The 17,293-nt window shown below is 54.3% G+C and overlaps 8 protein-coding genes across 8 annotated transcripts; 3 read left to right on the forward strand and 5 right to left on the reverse strand.

Moving 5' to 3' along the window:
* Positions 1 to 126: 126 nt before the first annotated feature.
* Positions 127 to 1,579, reverse strand: LMH87_006971 (uncharacterized protein; the record flags this gene model as incomplete). Its single annotated transcript, XM_056191989.1, has 2 exons — positions 127 to 1,288; positions 1,386 to 1,579. 2 exons carry the CDS (start codon positions 1,577 to 1,579, stop codon positions 127 to 129), a joined length of 1,356 nt encoding a protein of 451 aa, XP_056060252.1.
* Positions 1,580 to 2,358: 779 nt separating this feature from the next.
* Positions 2,359 to 2,847, reverse strand: LMH87_006972 (uncharacterized protein; the record flags this gene model as incomplete). Its single annotated transcript, XM_056191990.1, has 4 exons — positions 2,359 to 2,449; positions 2,572 to 2,640; positions 2,717 to 2,757; positions 2,833 to 2,847. The coding sequence occupies 4 exons, from the start codon at positions 2,845 to 2,847 to the stop codon at positions 2,359 to 2,361; spliced, it is 216 nt and encodes a 71-aa protein (XP_056060253.1).
* A 1,576-nt stretch (positions 2,848 to 4,423) lies between these two features.
* On the forward strand, positions 4,424 to 6,208 carry LMH87_006973 (uncharacterized protein; the record flags this gene model as incomplete). Its single annotated transcript, XM_056191991.1, has 4 exons — positions 4,424 to 4,595; positions 4,662 to 4,812; positions 4,874 to 6,119; positions 6,173 to 6,208. The coding sequence occupies 4 exons, from the start codon at positions 4,424 to 4,426 to the stop codon at positions 6,206 to 6,208; spliced, it is 1,605 nt and encodes a 534-aa protein (XP_056060254.1).
* Positions 6,209 to 6,885: 677 nt separating this feature from the next.
* On the forward strand, positions 6,886 to 7,577 carry LMH87_006974 (uncharacterized protein; the record flags this gene model as incomplete). The annotated part of the gene is made up of 2 exons (XM_056191992.1): positions 6,886 to 7,201; positions 7,276 to 7,577. The coding sequence occupies 2 exons, from the start codon at positions 6,886 to 6,888 to the stop codon at positions 7,575 to 7,577; spliced, it is 618 nt and encodes a 205-aa protein (XP_056060255.1).
* Positions 7,578 to 7,800: 223 nt separating this feature from the next.
* LMH87_006975 (uncharacterized protein) lies at positions 7,801 to 8,956 on the reverse strand (the record flags this gene model as incomplete). The annotated part of the gene is made up of 3 exons (XM_056191993.1): positions 7,801 to 8,246; positions 8,347 to 8,749; positions 8,912 to 8,956. The coding sequence occupies 3 exons, from the start codon at positions 8,954 to 8,956 to the stop codon at positions 7,801 to 7,803; spliced, it is 894 nt and encodes a 297-aa protein (XP_056060256.1).
* A 636-nt stretch (positions 8,957 to 9,592) lies between these two features.
* LMH87_006976 (uncharacterized protein) lies at positions 9,593 to 12,608 on the reverse strand (the record flags this gene model as incomplete). Its single annotated transcript, XM_056191994.1, has 11 exons — positions 9,593 to 9,679; positions 9,748 to 9,858; positions 10,021 to 10,201; positions 10,321 to 10,327; positions 10,388 to 10,400; positions 10,843 to 10,874; positions 10,946 to 11,167; positions 11,218 to 11,574; positions 11,623 to 11,836; positions 11,905 to 12,429; positions 12,489 to 12,608. 11 exons carry the CDS (start codon positions 12,606 to 12,608, stop codon positions 9,593 to 9,595), a joined length of 1,869 nt encoding a protein of 622 aa, XP_056060257.1.
* Positions 12,609 to 13,397: 789 nt separating this feature from the next.
* LMH87_006977 (uncharacterized protein) lies at positions 13,398 to 14,244 on the reverse strand (the record flags this gene model as incomplete). Its single annotated transcript, XM_056191995.1, has 4 exons — positions 13,398 to 13,468; positions 13,538 to 13,670; positions 13,752 to 14,018; positions 14,230 to 14,244. The coding sequence occupies 4 exons, from the start codon at positions 14,242 to 14,244 to the stop codon at positions 13,398 to 13,400; spliced, it is 486 nt and encodes a 161-aa protein (XP_056060258.1).
* An 818-nt stretch (positions 14,245 to 15,062) lies between these two features.
* Positions 15,063 to 17,176, forward strand: LMH87_006978 (uncharacterized protein; the record flags this gene model as incomplete). Its single annotated transcript, XM_056191996.1, has 3 exons — positions 15,063 to 15,519; positions 15,571 to 15,968; positions 16,028 to 17,176. 3 exons carry the CDS (start codon positions 15,063 to 15,065, stop codon positions 17,174 to 17,176), a joined length of 2,004 nt encoding a protein of 667 aa, XP_056060259.1.
* Between the last annotated feature and the right edge of the window lie 117 nt (positions 17,177 to 17,293).

Consider the following 17,293-nt stretch of genomic DNA (forward strand, 5'->3'; position numbering starts at 1 on the left):
ACAGTTGCATTCACATCACATTAGAAGCCCAATGTGGAGGTCCATTCGTTAAATTCGTCGATTTACCATTTTCTTTTGTTGGATTTAAGTTATTCTATATATATTGGCCGACGGCGGGCGGCAAGCCTATGTGTCAATCTTGCCGACACCTTTGAGGCGCAAGTAGACATCTGTGCCCCAGCCGTAGAGGCTCTGCAGGGCGATGCCGCCGCCAAAGTACTCGGCGTAGGCGCGGCTCAGCGGCAGCCCGTAGCCCAGGCCGGCAATGGAGCTGCCGCCGCTGCTGGCGGTGGCAATGGCCGAGAGGCCGTCGCCGCCCGAGGGGCTGGTGTACTCTTGGTCGTCGGAGAAGGTGGTGAAGGAGTAGGACCATATGTCGGGGAGGACGTCGGTGGGTATGCCGCCGCCGCGGTCGCGGATGCGGATGGTGACGCCGGGGGTGTTGTCGTCGAGGGGCAGGATGGCGCTGCTGCGGAAGCGGCCGGCCTCGTGCTCGGCGGCGGGGATGCTAGGGATTGTCTCGGGCGGCTGGTGCTTGAAGGCGGGCTCGGGGGCGATGGTGACGACGATGGGCTCGCGGGTCTTGCTCTCGACGGTGGCGCGGAAGGCGTTCTTGAGCAGCTCGGTGACAATGTACTCGAGGTGCATGGGGACAAAGGCGAGGGTGGTGGTGTCGGGCTCGCCGTCGACGACGAGCTCGGGGCGGACGCCGTAGCGCAGCTCGCAGATGTCGGCGACGAAGCCGGCGCAGGACTCGATGGTGAGGGCCGGGCGGAGGGCCGTGTCGATGACGCCAATGTACGAGGGGTGGTCCGGGCAGGGCGTCGGGCTGGCGTCGGGGTCAAAGTGCTCCTGGCTGCTAAAGTGCAGGGCAATGTGCTGCTCGGCGACGAGGCGGGTGCCGATGCGGGCGCGCAGGTGGCTGTCGAGGAAGGCGGTGACCTCGGCGGGGGAGATGTAGCGGCGGCACTCGAGGAAGCCCTTGGCGAGGATGGGGATGGTGTCGGTGTGGGTGGCGACGAGCTCGGCGAGGACGTGGGTGAAGCGCACCTCGTCGTCGGGCGTGGCGATGGCGCGGCCCTCGACGGCGGCCTTCCAGTACGGCAGGAGGATGGACAGCGAGTGCAGGTAGTTGTTGTAGATGCGCGAGATGTTGGGGTTGGAGACGACGATGAAGGGCAGGTTGCGCAGCGCCTGGATGCGGTGGGCGAGGCGGATCGGGAGGAGCGAGAGGGTGAAGTTGGCCGACGAGAGGAGGGAGCGTTCGGAGAGAGGAGGGCGGCCGTGTCTGGAGGAGGAGGACGACGGTTAGCTACGAGTGTGTTTTTGTTTCGCGGAGACGAGGCGGCGAAACTGCTTGCTAAGGGGGGGAGTCTCTTTCTTACTTGACGAGATCGGCCAAACTCAGCGGATGTTGCGTCTGACGGGCTAATGTGGCAATGTCGGCGTCGGTGACCTTATCGACCGAAGCGCCGGAGGTGGAAAAGAGGCGCGGCCGCCGATGGCATGATGATGCGCTGCTGTGTGTGGCGGTCTGGCGGCATGCGAGCCGGGCGGATATATTTACTCGCGCTGCCATGGCAGCATGGCGCGAATTCGGGTCTCCTGCCGGGGTGGCTAGATGATGCGGTTGTGTCGATCGATTGTCCTTGTGTGAAAGCGCTTGGAATTGACGGCGAGGGCTGGCAATGGAGAGAAAAAAACGACCAGACTGCTATTGATAGCTTGTTCGTTCGTGGGCTGAAACACGGTATGACTTGAAAGTTTTCGGGTTGGGTGGGTAGGATGCGACAATGGGTGATACAGGCGAGTAGCAATGCAGATGTTGGGCGGGCAGCTGTGATGTGTGAGGGCGGTTGTTGTTGAGGCGGGTGAGTCGTGACATAATCCGGGGTTTGCCAGGGTATGCCGCGGTCGGTGAGGCACGAGGCCCGAGACCGACTACATGGGCCGCTGCCAGCCGCTGCACCCCCATGTCTAGTCTTGCAGCGTCATGCAGGTTGTCGCGGTTATGTATATGATGAAAGTAATTGCTACGTAATTATACGTCTTGATATGTGTATATACATGTATATTCTTCTTTTTTTTTTTTTGGCCTCATGGAACGCCGGTCTTGTGGGTAAAGCGCAGCTAGCATGTGTTTTCCCCGCGCCAGATATTGGTAAAGTCAGAGGTACGGAGTACACCGTGTAAGTAGCACCAAGTAATCCCTGCAATCACGTAACTGGGGTTCAGCAAGGTGCATGGGCAGATGGCAGTCTGTTGTATTTATGATTTATATCGGTCTATATCGCAAAGAACTCGCTGAGAAGCTCGCCATGCATCGACATAACTGCGTGCGTCACGCTCATCCCTCGCTCACTGAGTAGTGGCGACGCCGTCGGGCTCGACAGCCTTGACGTGGGGATGAGACTCGAGGGTGGTGATGGAGTCCTCGGGGTAGCTGACACTGCGCATAAGAACAGCACTGGGTTAGCAATCTCGCTCTGCTGGATTGTATGGTCGAGGGTACGGCTCCCGGCATCCATCAGGGTGCGGGGGTGGTGGCATATGGCTGGGAATGGCACGTACGAGAAGCCCTTGATGATATCGTACTCGTGGATAATCTTGCCGCCTTGCTCGACGCACTTGTCCTTGGTCCTGCGAAGAGGCTTGTTAGTGATGCGCACTCCATGAGCTGTAGCATGTTTTGGTGGTGTTATGGCGTGCTACTCACTCCTTGATCTGCTCCGGCGTGGACTCGTCCTTGAGGGTGACCTGGGTGCAAGTATGTTAGCAAGTGTTGTTGAAAACAGGTCGCGGGTCGGTTCGCCGTCTGTAGACATGACTTACAATATAGGTAGGCATTTTTACGGTGTGAAATGTTGATGGGCGCAATTGATGTTGAGGGGAGAAAGCAATGGGTCGCGCCGTGATGATGTAGTAGGCGGGGGAGGGGTATGACGTGGGCCTCAGCCTAGGCCTCCAGGCCATGACCATGGTTCTATGTCACGAACTGGTATGCACGCGTGCCCTGCTTCTGGCTGCAGTGTAGGACAACCATGGCGCCTTTAACCTAAATTGTGGCTCTTCCGCCAACGTTATCTGCGCTCCAATGGAGGCGTTACAGGCACCCGGGCATCACGTGGAGCACGTCGTCGATGATGCTGCATCGTCGTTTGGTGTGGCTACCCTACACGGTAGGCATTTGAGACTGTCAATGCACGCAACAGCGCGTTGTCGACGTGTTGAGGGCATTGGAGACGAATTTAGACTGTTTGTTTTTCTCCCTCTTAAATTGGAGCAACGATGATTCTATCTGACGGGTAATTCACCTTTTGCGCCCTGACGCGTCTCTGTCGTTGCTACGTCTACTTAGCCAAGATGAAGTGTCAGGGGCACCACGTGTGATCCGACACAGCATTTTTTCAGATGTTCAATCCGGATAAAAATAGAGACCACAGGCTGCGGGACAGATCTATCCGGCCGATTCTCCAACTCGCCGACATGGGCTTGTTACTGGTACAAATGTACAATGAATTACTGCGCAGGGTGGCCAGGTACAACTGCGTGCTGCCCGGCACTAGTAAAAACCGTATTCGTAGCCGGTTCCTAACGCGATTACGACGTTCGATCTGCTAGTCTAATAAACGCTGCTCTGGGCCGGTTAGCCCCGTGTTGAATTTTGCGCCCGGCTCGTCCAACGAAAATTTAAATTACGAGACATGGATGGAACGGCTGGCCCGGCTTCAGCTGCGCAATGGGCTTACAGTAGGCAGTCAATCAGGCGATGCTGCAAAAAGCGCCTTGTTTGTGGTTCAAGAAAGACAAGGTGTAAAGTCAAACCAGCCCGAATTTGCGCCTTTCCGACTGTTCGCGCCAATACGCTCATCGCCATGCATCCCACGGTGCTTTTCCCATCCGTCCCATCGGTCTCCGCTTTGGCTCCGCCCTGCCTTTGCCAGGCAGGGACCTAGAAGCGTTGACCCCCTCCAAAATTTTTCCTTGGGAATATTTTTGTTGTCAAATTGCATTTGTCTGCGCTATCTTTGGTCCCCTACAGGCTCGACCCCCCCCTAAATAATTAGTACACATCCTCTACCAGTAGAGTGCCTCTGCACACCTAATTTGCTACGGGACCGTCGGCCCGGAACCCCCCCCCGGAGCGTGCTGGTTCCTCTAAACCTCCTGTGACCGGGGCTCTCAAAGTGCAAAAGCACCAATTGACTACCCCTACCCGGCCCTCCTCGCTTCATTCCTTCCTCTTCATCTCCTTCCTCTGACCTGAGCCTCCCCCAACTCCTGGCCCCCGACCCTCCTCCGTCGTCGTCCAGATCGCAGAGTCAACCGAAACAGGCAGAGACCTTGTTTTCCCCCTCCCACCTGCTGCCATCGTTGCTCGAAATATACACTTGTCGGCTCTCCCTGGCCACCCGTCGATACAATGGCTGCCGCCGTCAACTCTTCGTCGACCTTTAGCTCCGTGCTTGCTACTTCCAAGTTCACGGCTGCTGGTCTTCCTCCTCAGATTGACTATGTCATTGACACAATCACCTCTGCCAGTCCATGGACTCTGCTCCTGACGCTCGTCGCCATGTGCGTCGTCTACGACCAGAGTATGTGCTCCTCGTCCGACTGTGCATCGTGACAAACAGAAACACGCTTCTAACACGCATCCATAGTTTCGTACTTTCTCAACAAGGGTAGCATCGCCGGTCCTCTGTTCAAGACGCCCTTCATTGGCCCGTTCCTGGAGTCCATGGACCCCAAGTTTGAGGAATACCATGCCAAGTGGCTGAGCGGTCCCCTCAGCTGCGTTTCCGTCTTCCACAAGTATGCTTGCCTCATGCCCATGCCACCCCGTAAAATTTTTTTCCAACACATTACTTCCTAGGTTCGTCGTCATTGCTTCCACCAGAGATCTTGCCCGCAAGGTCCTCAACTCGCCCGCCTACGTCAAGCCTTGTGTCGTCGATGTCGCCCACAAGCTGCTCGGACACGACAACTGGGTCTTCCTTGACGGCAAGGCCCACGTCGACTTCCGCAAGGGCCTCAACGGTCTCTTCACCCGCAAGGCTCTCGAGCTCTACCTGCCCGGCCAGGAGGAGGTATACAAGACCTACTTTGAGCGCTTCGTCAATGTCACCAAGAAGGCTGGCGGCAAGCCCATCCCCTTTATGCCCGAGTTCCGTGAGCTCATGTGCGCCGTCTCTTGCCGCACTTTCGTCGGCCACTACATCAGCGACGAGGCTGTCAAGAAGATTGCCGACGACTACTATCTCATCACTGCCGCTCTCGAGCTTGTCAACTTCCCGATCATTATCCCCTACACCAAGACTTGGTACGGCAAGAAGGCTGCCGACATGGTCCTCGCCGAGTTTGCCAAGTGTGCCGCCAAGAGCAAGGTCCGTATGGCCGCGGGTGGTGACATTACTTGTATCATGGACGCCTGGATTATTCAGATGATCAAGTCTGACCGCTGGCGCGAGGCCCAGGAGAAGGGCGAGGATGCTGGCGAGAAGCCCTCTCCCATTCTCCGCATGTTTGGCGACTACGAAATCTCCCAGACCATCTTCACCTTCCTCTTCGCCTCTCAGGATGCCACGAGCAGTGCCGCCACCTGGCTGTTCCAGATCACTGCCCAGCGCCCCGATGTCCTCGACCGTATTCGTGAGGAAAACCTCAAGGTTCGCAACGGCGATCCCAACGCCGATCTCACCATGGACCAGCTCGAGTCTCTCACTTACACCCGCGCTGTCGTTCGTGAGCTCCTCCGCTACCGCCCTCCTGTGCTCATGGTTCCCTACCTCGTCAAGAAGGCGTTCCCCATCACCGAGAACTATACTGTCCCCAAGGGCTCTATGCTGATTCCGACCACATACCTGGCCCTGCACGACCCCGACGTGTATGAGAACCCCGACAAGTTCGACCCTGACCGCTACTACATTGGCGATGCCGAGGAGAAGGGCGCCAAGAACTACCTCGTTTTCGGCACTGGCCCTCACTACTGCCTTGGCCAGGTCTACGCTCAGCTCAACCTTGCTCTGATGGTTGGAAAGGCCTCTGTTCAGCTAGACTGGACTCACCACGCCACCCCTCTTTCTGAGGAGATTAAAGTGTTTGCCACAATTTTCCCCAAGGTATGCTGCCTATAAGTTACTACTGCATGACCTATATACTAATCGTTTACCAGGACGACTGCCCCCTCACCTTTGAGAGGCGACAGTAAAAAAGTATATTCGATTGGGATTTCTTGGCGTTGGTCTGTTTTTCGGCTCTGTTAATATTCGGCTCGGAAACGATGTGGGCGGGTTAGACGATTGCCTGCACGAGAAACATGTTTCTATGGTAATACTTCTGGAGGATGGAGGATGAGGGCGATTCATGATGCTAATTGCACTTGGTTTGGATATAGATACGGTCGCCGTGTGGAAGGTGGCACTGACTGCCACCACAGTGGCCGGGCAGCCTTAATAATGATTTCAAGCATTGTACATAGCTCATTACAAAATTCACGGCTGCGGCTAATATTTTAAAGCTCGAACAATTGCGTGTGATTGACTCAGCTCAACATCGACTTCACGGTTTTAAAATGTGTAATTTTGGTGGAATGACTTCATTCTCGGGGAGAGTGAAATTGGGAAACTGAAAGTTGGCAGTAATTTGTAATCGTGGTAGCTGTGCTGGCGTGCACACTCCGTATTCGCAGGTAGACCGATGACGAGCTTGTGAAGCTTCCCCAACGTGGGACCGTCACTCCCGCTCAGTGCCCATCTACCTACTACCAGGCACCCTAGCCACCTACATCAGTCACCCTCTGGCGCCGAACAATCGCACAGCCCGGTCGACAATCCCGGACCGCGATACAATTCCCCGAAATATACACAGTCACACTCGGCAGAAATAATGGCAAGCGGAAGAGCCGTCTCCTCGGCCGTGCGCTCGGCGGCTACGATCCGTTCCGCGACCTGGGGACACGCAGCCTCGGGCCAGCGATGCGCCGCCGCCGCCGTTCTGCCTGCCTCTCGCGCATTCACCACTGCTGTTCTCACGAGAGTTTCCGCCGCCTCGCCGACGGCCTCTCGCCGCGGCGCGCTGCCACCGCCGTCGTCTTCTGCCGCGCGTTGGTACTCGGCCGACCCGTCGCCGACCAAGCTCTGGAGCTTTGACGAGATTCAGAAGCAGCTGCAGACCAACGAGGATAAGAATGTGGTTTTCGTCGGTCAGTCCCCCCCCCCCCCCCGTTTACCCACAGTCTCCCACCCTGAGCTAAGCAAAACATGTTCTTTTCCGCAGACGTCCGCGAACCGGTCGAGCTCCGCGAGACGGGCAAAATTCCCGGCGCCATCAACATGCCCATGACGACGGCCGTGCAGAGCCTGCACGTGCCCGAGGACGAGTTCGAGGAAATGCACGGGTACCCGCGCCCGGGCAAGGACAAGACGCTCGTGTTTTACTGCAAGGCCGGCATCCGCGCCAAGTCGGCGGCCGGGCTGGCGCTGCACGCCGGGTGGACGAGCGTCGGCGAGTACAGGGGCTCGTGGCTGGACTGGGCGGAGCACAATGGGCCGGTGGAAAAGGTGAGTGGCGGCAAGTGATGACTTCTGCGCCCGTGACACGGGGAAGCAACCGTTGTACATTATGATAGACACTCGGAATGTACCTCTGGGATATGTACATGTTCAGAAAGCATGTCGCGAGATAGTGACAAATATATCCACAGTTATTGCAAAAGTACGTTAATAACAAACTACCGAGAAAATTAAAACGCCTGTGCTCGTGGTCGTCTTTACTTTACACAAAGCACCTGCTTCCCAAAACTTAAAAAAGGAAGAAGAGCTTCTCACCACCGCCGGCATCCTCACCACCGCCGGCATCCTCACCACCGCCTTCTGTCGGCTTCTTGGCGACGGGGCTGCCGTGCGCAAAAAAGAGAATCTTAATGGCCAGCGAGAGGCCAAAGTGCAGGGCCACAACAATGATGAGCAGCACCTTGCTCGTCTGGCGGTCCGTGGCGCTCAGCACCGGGTACAGGTTGCGCAGCAAGAACGCGACCGACACGCCAAAGCCGACGGCGACAAACGTCCAGTTGAGGATCGAAATCGGCGACCAGCTGATGCAGGCCACGGGGATCCAGATGAGGTTTGAGTAGCCGTACAGGGCCCAGCACTCGAGCAGGTTGGCCGACTCGCTGCCAAAGTAGCGCAGCGCGAGGAAGAGCACAATGGGGATGACGAGGGTGTACCCGTACACCAGGCCAGCGGCGCCTACGTGAGTTGTCAAGAGTTAGAATTGTTTTTCTTTTTGGTGTCCCTCGGTCCTTGGGCAACAGAAATGAATCTGTGAGACGGTATAGAAAGGACATACCGCTGAGAAGACGAAAGTCGTACGCAAATGGCACCGTGCCCCGTGTCGCCAGCCACTGGCTGATGCTGCCGCCCAGGAACAGAATCAGCACCACCGTTGTGGCGATCCAGAACGGCCCGTACAGGTCGGGGTTGCCATCGAGGACGTCGAGAAAGTTGTCCCGCGGGAAGAGGGCCGCCCAGCAGCGCGACAGCACCGCCGACGTGTCCACGTCGAAGAACTGCGCGTAAAACGACATGGACCACAGGAAGCGCTTCTGCGAGGAAGACGACGACGCCGTCACGGGCGGCGGCAGTCCCGAGGAGCCGCCGGCCTTGCTGCGCCCGCCGCGCGTGCCCTCTTGGAACGTCGAGTTGTGGAATTCGAGGCCGTCTTCTTGCAGGTCAGTGTGGCCGAGGTCGCCCTGTTTGTTGTCCAAAATCTGACGTTAGCATTGTGCAAATTCCAGGAGCATTCCCTCCCCAAGCGAAGAGTAGCAAACAATGTCGAGAATTCAACAGAGGCCCTCCCGCTGCGGCGGGGTTGTTCTTCTGCTTGAACCCCCCTTGCGCATCGCGACACGTACCTCGTCGTCCACGTCGACCACAGCGTCATAACCGGAGCCCGACATTTTTTATAATTTTATAAAAGTAAGCCCTGAGTCGAGAGTACGTCGCCGCTCTGCTTCAATTGTCGTTTGAGACAGTGCAAGATTCGATTCTGGGTTGATGCAATGTAGACGTGCCTGGCGGCGGGCTTGTATGTCTACAGTGGGAAAGCTAGCTAGGGACAGCTGTCGTCGCTCCAATCTGTAAAGAGCTGGCGTCACCCAACGGGCCCGACATTTAGCCGAACCATGGTACCACCAGAAAAACGGGCGATCGCAAGTGCGATCTGAGGCGCATGCCGCAACGGGTGATTACAGTTGAATTGTAGCTTCTGAAGGACGACCATTGTGCGGTTTCACATTAATTACAGTCATAGTTCCACGCAATGTCTGCAATTTCGCCATCTCCCGCCTGCAGGACATCCGTAAGTCACATTTCCCAGCAGTTGCTCATTTTTTGAAGTATATTTTTTCTTTTAGAGTTCATTGGCATCGTCTAGAATGCATTGCCTGAGCAAAGGATGCTACCGTAGAAACAACAAGGAAAAAGTAATTTCGCGAACCCGGGAAGCATCTCTTATCCTCGCCCAATTCGTCAGAATGCCAGAAACCACCCAAGACGCCCAACATCCACACAAATGGATCGCCAAAACGTATCGTCTATTTGAGCTTCTTCTTGGGGCGGAGCTGGTTGGTGTGTCCGCACTTGCGCTTGCGGCAGTTGGTGGCACGGGGAGGGAGACGAGCCTGTTGCACCGTGGATTAGCATGCTGCCGTCATTTGTGCGAATGATTGAAGCGGGGTCGTCGACATACGTAGCACTTGCGGCAGATCATCTTCTCGCAGTTGAACTTGGAGGCAAGAGCCTTCAGGGAGGGCTCAATGATACCACCACGGAGGCGGAGGACCAGGTGGAGGGTAGACTCCTGTTGAACGCATATTCAGTCAGCCAAAAAGCATTCTCGCCACATGTTTCGTTCTTTCCGGGACATTGCGCGCTCCAACAATTTCCATCGATGAACCGGTATTCGAGATATTGTTTTTGACGGAGTCGTCGTCGCGGCCGGCGGTGGAGAGTAATAACGAACCTTCTGGATGTTGTAGTCGGACAGGGTGCGGCCATCCTCGAGCTGCTTGCCAGCAAAGATCAGGCGCTGCTGGTCAGGGGGGATGCCCTCCTTGTCCTGGATCTTGGACTTGACATTGTCGATGGTGTCCGAGGACTCGACCTCAAGAGTGATGGTCTTGCCCGTCAGGGTCTTCACGAAACTGCAGTTGGGACTCTGGTCAGTATTTCCATCTTCAAGCTGCGATCGCTTCGGTTTTCCGGGTCGGAGCTCTCGGTTCGAAAGTGCGCTGGTCGACGGGAATCGGGAAATAGGGCTTACATCTGCACTATTGGATTGTTAGCATCGCATGATCATCCAGGTTTCAATCGCGCAGCACTTTACTTACTCTTTACTGATTTCTGTGACGCTGACGATGTGAAGTTTCGAAGGCTCAAACTGCGCGTGTACTTTGGTGGGGCTCAAAGGCGCAAATACTCGAAAACCCTAGCTTAGCCCAGACCTCACGTGACTATTTCTTTTTTACCGAACTTGCAAATGTGTGCACCCCACATTTTCGCTCGCCTCCGGACCACGGGCCGACAGCTATTAACTTGCTAGGCTGGGCGTGGTCCCAATTTGGCGCCAGGTGCCATTGTAGAGGCATCACGCTCGCCATGTAAGTGAACTAGGCGTCCACACCTAAGCGCGGTTCATTTGATATGTCCATTAAAAAGTATCATTAAGCAAAGGGTATCTTTCATTATTTACATGAGAGTTTCACGAAAAAAAGGCTGCCTATTTATTGCCTTCAGCCTTTTGCCATGCCACAATAGCTTGTTCGAGCATGTACACGGCTCGCACCGTGGTCTCGAGTGAGACTTCGGCTGCGGAACCTGCATGGCAAATTGATTAGTCTTGCTCTTAAAAATTGGCACTTTCTTAAGAGTCTGTTCAAGGTACTTACTAAGAGCATTGTAAAAAAGTTTGGCTGTCGGCGGGAGGTCATCGACCTTTCGATATGCTTCGTATATGAATTTATTGGGAACCTCCGTACCTGGCATTCCCACAGCGCTTTGCAGCACTGTGCGCGCCATGTCATCCACCTCTTCGGCGGTTGGCTCTGCACGAACAGGATCAGGTACTGGCTCCGGCTCAACTGGAAAGAATTCTGTGACTGGGTTTGTATCTGCATGGAGAATAAGCGGCATGTCCTCGTCCCAAGTAAGAATGACTTACTCTTTTTCTCCAAGAAACTTGCAATATGACGGAAATATGCATCTAGATCGTCGTCTGTCATGGTGGCTACGTCGCTCGGCGTCACTCCGTCAAAACTGCGTGGCTTATCTGGACTCGGCTGACCTTTGGCCGACTGCCAACTAGTCCAATCAAAGGATGGTAGTGTCAGACCATCATCGGATACAGTCAGTGGGCTGCCACCGTTAAACGGAAAGCATAGCTTAGTAGCGACAATGAGTAAGGCGATGAGCCTGATCTCTGGATTGTGAAGAGGATATACTCGGGTATTTTGTACTGGCAAATGAAAGCGATAGCCAAGGACATCGCAAATCCGCCGTACAGCAACAATGGATTCCACTGGTACATTTTAGCGAAGGCTCGCGACGAAGTGGTGGATTGACAAACCTGGTAGCGCTAGTTGCTTGGCGTATTGAAACAACAGTGGCATGTAGTTTAGATCGGGGAATACCATGTTATAATTGCGATAGTAAGAGCAAGCTAAGTCCATGACTGTTGAGTATACTTGAGCACCCTCCAAGGGAGATCGTATGGGTGTCTTGAATATCTTGATGTAAACCGATGGCATTCGATCTTGCATCTCAGTGGGTAATTGCTGGAACTAAACTTCTTGTTAGTCATTGCTCGTCTATGCCATCTGCATCGCTCAGTCAAATGATTCAAACATACAGAATGTCTGTACGGGAAAGTGAAATCATTTGCCCACTTGATCAACTCGCCTAGGCGCGTTGGTATCCTCAATAGATAGCAGCCCAGGTAGCACAGCGCCAGCGTGTCGCCCATGCTTGGTGTCGGCCAGCTAAGCCCACGCTCAGCGCTCCAGTCTTGCGCTTTCGATCGCGAAGACCACAGTTGCGTTGATTCGACAACTGTCGGCTGAGAGCTAAAAACCTCCAATACTTCTTCCGAAGCCGCGCCTGAAGCCGCGCCCTGGCTCAGCGCTGTCGCGCCGCGGATGCGTAAATCCCACAAGTCACGGACGACAGTCTCCAGTTCTTCCCTGTGTCCCTTTTCCTTGATGAGCCATAGGAGTTGCTTGCGCAGCAGAAGCTGGAGCGCTTCAAGATACAAAAGTTTACCAGCTTCGCCTGTAAGCTGTCGTCTTTCTTTTTCCCTCACGGCTTTTTGCTTTTTGGAAACCGTTCCCATCATGCCAGCCTCCGCTTCTTCGCCAAGATCAAATTGAATAAATCCCTAACGCACGAATTACAATTAGGCGTTGTAGCGTGGCGAGATAGACTGTCGGCACATACCTCGATCTGGTGGCCGCGGGAGCAGTATCGCATACCATCCTGAAGATAATACCTCTGACTTCCGCATTCGGGGCACCTTTCGCCATGCGGCATACGTCGCAAATTTCGAGAGTCACTCATATTGATGATGTAGCAGACCAGATTCGCTGTATTGATTGAAAGGTACAATGATACCGAGGTCGTAGCTATTCGAGAGCAGTCGCGTGCTCATTGACTCAGCATTGTAGCGATTTAGATTTCTTTCGCAAGAATGCCTTTGAGAGATATAGTCCTGTGGCTGCAGGGCCTTTCTGAATGACCAAGCAAGGGTTTGTTGATAAGTGAATAGAAGTTGCGAACGAGAGGTTCGGCCCGCCGGCCAGTCAGAGTGCAGGATTTTGAGTAGTGGGACCTCGCAGTCAGCGGCGTCGCAAAGTCTCATGCAAAAAAGCCAAAACTGTCAAGAAAGTCTGAGACAAAACCACGCCAACAGATAAACGAGGCTTATGGTGCATAGCAAAGACAAAATTTTAAGGCAGAATAATTGTAATACCCAGCTCGCCAAAGTGCACACCTTTCGTCACAGTGCAAAAGTCACGGCAAGTTCAGCAGTTGAGTATATTTGTTTTTGTCTCACTCTCCATCTATGAACAGCAATTGAGAAGTCATAGTCATATCGGTATAAGAAACAGACATTCAAATCCCATAGTCTAACGTTTGTAGATGCCGAAATTTAAAACATAGCAGCATGAATCATATCCCGACTATGGAAAGCTTTTTCAACGCAACAAGCCCAGCACAGCGCCCGAAGCAGCTGTCGGGCAAACAGCAACTAACAACGCTTTTCATTAAACAGTCCTCGTCAATGTAGAGGGAGTTGGAAGTCCCTCGAGCAGCTGGCGGCTGTGCATCGGAGCCGAAGCGAGGCGCTTACGCGCCCTTGGGGGCCTCCTTGGCTTCAACGGCAGCCTGCTCACCCATGGAGGTGAGGATGATGACATCTTAAGAAAAATGTGTTAGATACATATGTCGTCAAGAGAGAAGGATGACTACGAATCCTGAAAACTTACTGGTGTCCTTCTCATCCTCGGTGAAGAGCTTCTTGATCTTGTCACCGATTTCACCGTCGGGCATCTTGACATCATCCTTGGTGTCACCGTCGTCGTTCATGAGGGAGAGGAAGCCGTCGTCGGAGATGTCAAGCTAATGACTTGGGTCAGCAACATTGCATGGCGGGAGAGGCAGCGAACCGAGGGCGCAGCGGGAGGAACCGAGGCAACTTACGAGCTGGTACTCACGACGAGAGACGTTGGGGACGTCCATGTTGTGGGTGGAGGGAGAAAGATCTTCGTACTTCTTGCCAGTGAAGATATCGGTGGCGACGAGATGGACCTTGGCGTGACCGTGCTTGCCAGTCTTGGAGGTGGACATGTCGATAATCTTGCAAGGGCGGCTCTTGATCACGACGAAACCGTTCTTACGCAGAGCAGAGCACTGCATAGGAAAGGTGAGAGACGCACCGGCATCGGCGGACTCGAAGGTGACATCGTGCTGCGAAAAGAGACGAGGTTAGCTACAGAAGCGACGGAGGACGGCCAAGGCAAGGCGCAGAGAGCCCCAAGTCTGGCTTTGAGGCGGATGGAAGTGGTGTTGAGAGCGCCAGGCGAGGGGCACGAGGCGAGGTGCGGGGTGATGCGAGGCAGCGGTTGCGACAGCGCGCAGGACTGAGAGCTCGCGGGGCGGGCAGAGAGCAGCATCTTACCTCCTCAGCAGACATGATGATTGATTGCGCGAGAAGAGGGCGTGAAGACGGGGGAAGCGAAAAATTGATGGGAAAGAAAGTTGTTGTGCACCAGAAGGAGAGAGGTGGAGGAGCTGGGTGGAGGAAAAAAAGAGTAAGGGTACAATAATACTTAGCAGGTGGGAGGAGGCCTGGTGCAAGTCTGGTGGCGCGACGAAAAAAAGCGTGCGGATTTTTTTTTGAGTATTTTTCCTGCCCTGTGTGATTGGGCAGATTTGTGAATTGGGCAGTCCACAGGCTGGGCCGGGCCAGCGACTGGTTGCTGGAGAGGCTGCCCCGCAACCCGGCCCTACTGCCATTCAACCACTGTACCCAGGCCAGCACCAGGCACCCAGGTCAGGTAACTAATAGCGTGCAGCGAGGGGCCGCTTGCCTGCAGGACGCTGTCGCCTCCTTCAGCACCCCTTCAGCGCCCAATGCCCTGTAACCACCACTTCTTCCGCTTCGCAACCTGCTAACGTCGCTGCCGCTGCGGGGCTCAGTACCGTCCCGTTTAGGCAAAGTCCCCTCTCCTCCTGCTCCTTGCCCAAGCTCGGCAAGATGCGCTCTCGTTAGTCTACGTACTCCATAACTGCTGCGTAGCTCCACGACATGTACGCCATATCATCACCTACATGCAAACGCCGTCTCGTGCCCAACTGACACAATTACTCATCTGCCGCCAATCGCCCTCCAAAACACCCGCGACTGGACAATATTTATAGGGACAAACAACATCGACATATTCGACCATCCTCCCTTCTTGCACGGCCTTCATGATTACCTCGCGACGCTCCATCCCTTTCTAAACCGCAATGTGGCTTGACCGGCTTGCTGGCCAGGCCAGCGGCTCTGGCTCATCCACGCCCCAATCTGTCTCTCGGTCCTTTTCGCCACTGCCGCGACGAACATCGAGCAATCTCAGTCCCTATGTCACGTCACAGCGCCAAGGCCAATCGCCCAGGGGCTCTTCGCTTTCGCTCGTGTCTTCCGAGTCCTCCGCATCGTTGCTGGCCTCGTCGCGGCGGCCCAACGGATCAGGCCTGAAACAATCTTCAGCGCCCGTTGCGCATCCCACAAACTCAATAGAAACTTTGGAGAAGCTTCTTGGGAAGACCTCTAGCTCCGCGCCGGCTCCCGATTCAGACATTCTCGACTCCGACTTCGACCTTGATTTCGACTTTGGTGGCTTGTCTCTGAAAGAGCTCGCAGCGTCGCAAGATGACGCAGATACACAACCTCGAATACCCAAACCCCAGAAACCCTCAGATTGTATGTATCAAGCTATTCGTTGCCGCTTACCTGGCGCTGACACTTGTACAGACGCAAACGACCAGGCCAAGTTTGAGGACCTGCATCGTTCAATCACTGCATGTGATGATATACTCAGCTCCGTCGAAACGAACCTTACAAGCTTCCGCAACGACCTGGCTTCCGTGGCCTCTGATATCGAGTCTTTGCAAGACCGTTCGACAGCCCTCAATAAGAGACTTGAGAACCGGAAAGAGGTAGAAAAGGCTCTCAGCCCCTTGGTCGAAGAGCTCAGCCTGTCGCCCGAAATTATTACTAAGATTACTACCGGCCACGTTGACGAAACATGGCCCAAGCTGCTCACGGAGTTGGATCGACGAGCTACTGTGCATAAAAGGAAGACCAACGAAACCCAGCAAAGCAAGGCGACTTCTGACCTCGGTCCTTTGCTAGAGAAGTTGGTGCAAAAGGTACGTTCGGTGCATCTTTGCGACCTAGGAAGGGCAATATACTAACAACACTTTCAAAGGCTGTTGAGCGCATTCGAGACTTTATCGTCGCTCAGATCAAAGCCCTGCGGTCGCCCAACATTAACGCCCAAATTATCCAACAACAAAAATTTCTCAAATTCAAGGAACTCTTTACATTCCTGCACAAGCATCATTCCCAACTTGCTGAGGAAATTGCACTGGCGTACATGAATACCATGCGCTGGTACTACCTAACTCAATTCACGCGATATGAAAAGGCACTTGGAAAAATCAAGCTCCACGTACTCGACAAGAACGACACGTTAAACCACGAAGAAACGACACGCATGGCCAGCGTATTGTCAGCTGCACGAATGACTGGACCACCACATGATGCCTTTAACATTGGACGGCGTATCGACATCATAAAAGCGAGCGAGCAACCAGCACTCTCCTCATTCCTCGCCGAGGAAGACAAGGCTACACACTACCTAGAAGTGCCATTCCGCAGCTTCAATCTCGCTTTAGTAGATAACGCGGCGGCGGAGTATACATTCCTTGCCACGTATTTCTCACCGTCACTGTCATTTTCCCACATCTCCAAAAACTTCAACTATATCTTCGAGCCTACTTTTGAGCTTGGGCAAACGCTTTCCAAGACACTCATTGGCGATACCTATGACGCACTCGGCGTCCTTGTCTGCATTCGATTGAATCAGCATTTTGCTTTCGAGTTGCAGCGTCGACGAGTTCCAGCCGTGGACGGCTACGTCAATGCCACGAACATGTTGCTGTGGCCGCGGCTGCAGGTTATTATGGATCGGCACTGCGAATCAGTTCGACAACTGACTAACTCGACGTCGGTAAAGGCGAGTAAGTCGACGGCGGAGCAGGCCAAGGTCTCTGCAGCACCGCACCAAGTGACGCAGCGATTTGGCCAGCTGCTGCACGGATTCCTTTCTCTAAGCAGCGACGCAGGAGATGACGAGCCCGTGGCCACTAGTCTGCAACGCTTGCGCACCGATGTCGAGGGATTCCTGACGCGCTTCGGCAATTCATTTGGAGCGGATAAGCGCAAGACGGCCCGTTTCATGTACAACAACTACTCGCTGATTCTTACCATTATCAGCGACACAACGGGGAAGCTGGCTGATGAGCAGCAGCAGCACTTTGAAGAACTCAAGACGGCCTACCAGGATGGGGACTAATGCATGGCAATGAAATTGAAAGAGACGGGAGATGAAGAATGGTGGAACTGGCACCGATCTTGTGCTACAAAATTTCTGAGCGATTATTCCATCTGCCATTTATACACATTTCTTTTC

The sequence above is a fragment of the Akanthomyces muscarius genome, chromosome 1 (assembly GCF_028009165.1).
Source record: "Akanthomyces muscarius strain Ve6 chromosome 1, whole genome shotgun sequence".
Classification (NCBI taxonomy): Eukaryota; Fungi; Ascomycota; class Sordariomycetes; order Hypocreales; family Cordycipitaceae; genus Akanthomyces; species Akanthomyces muscarius.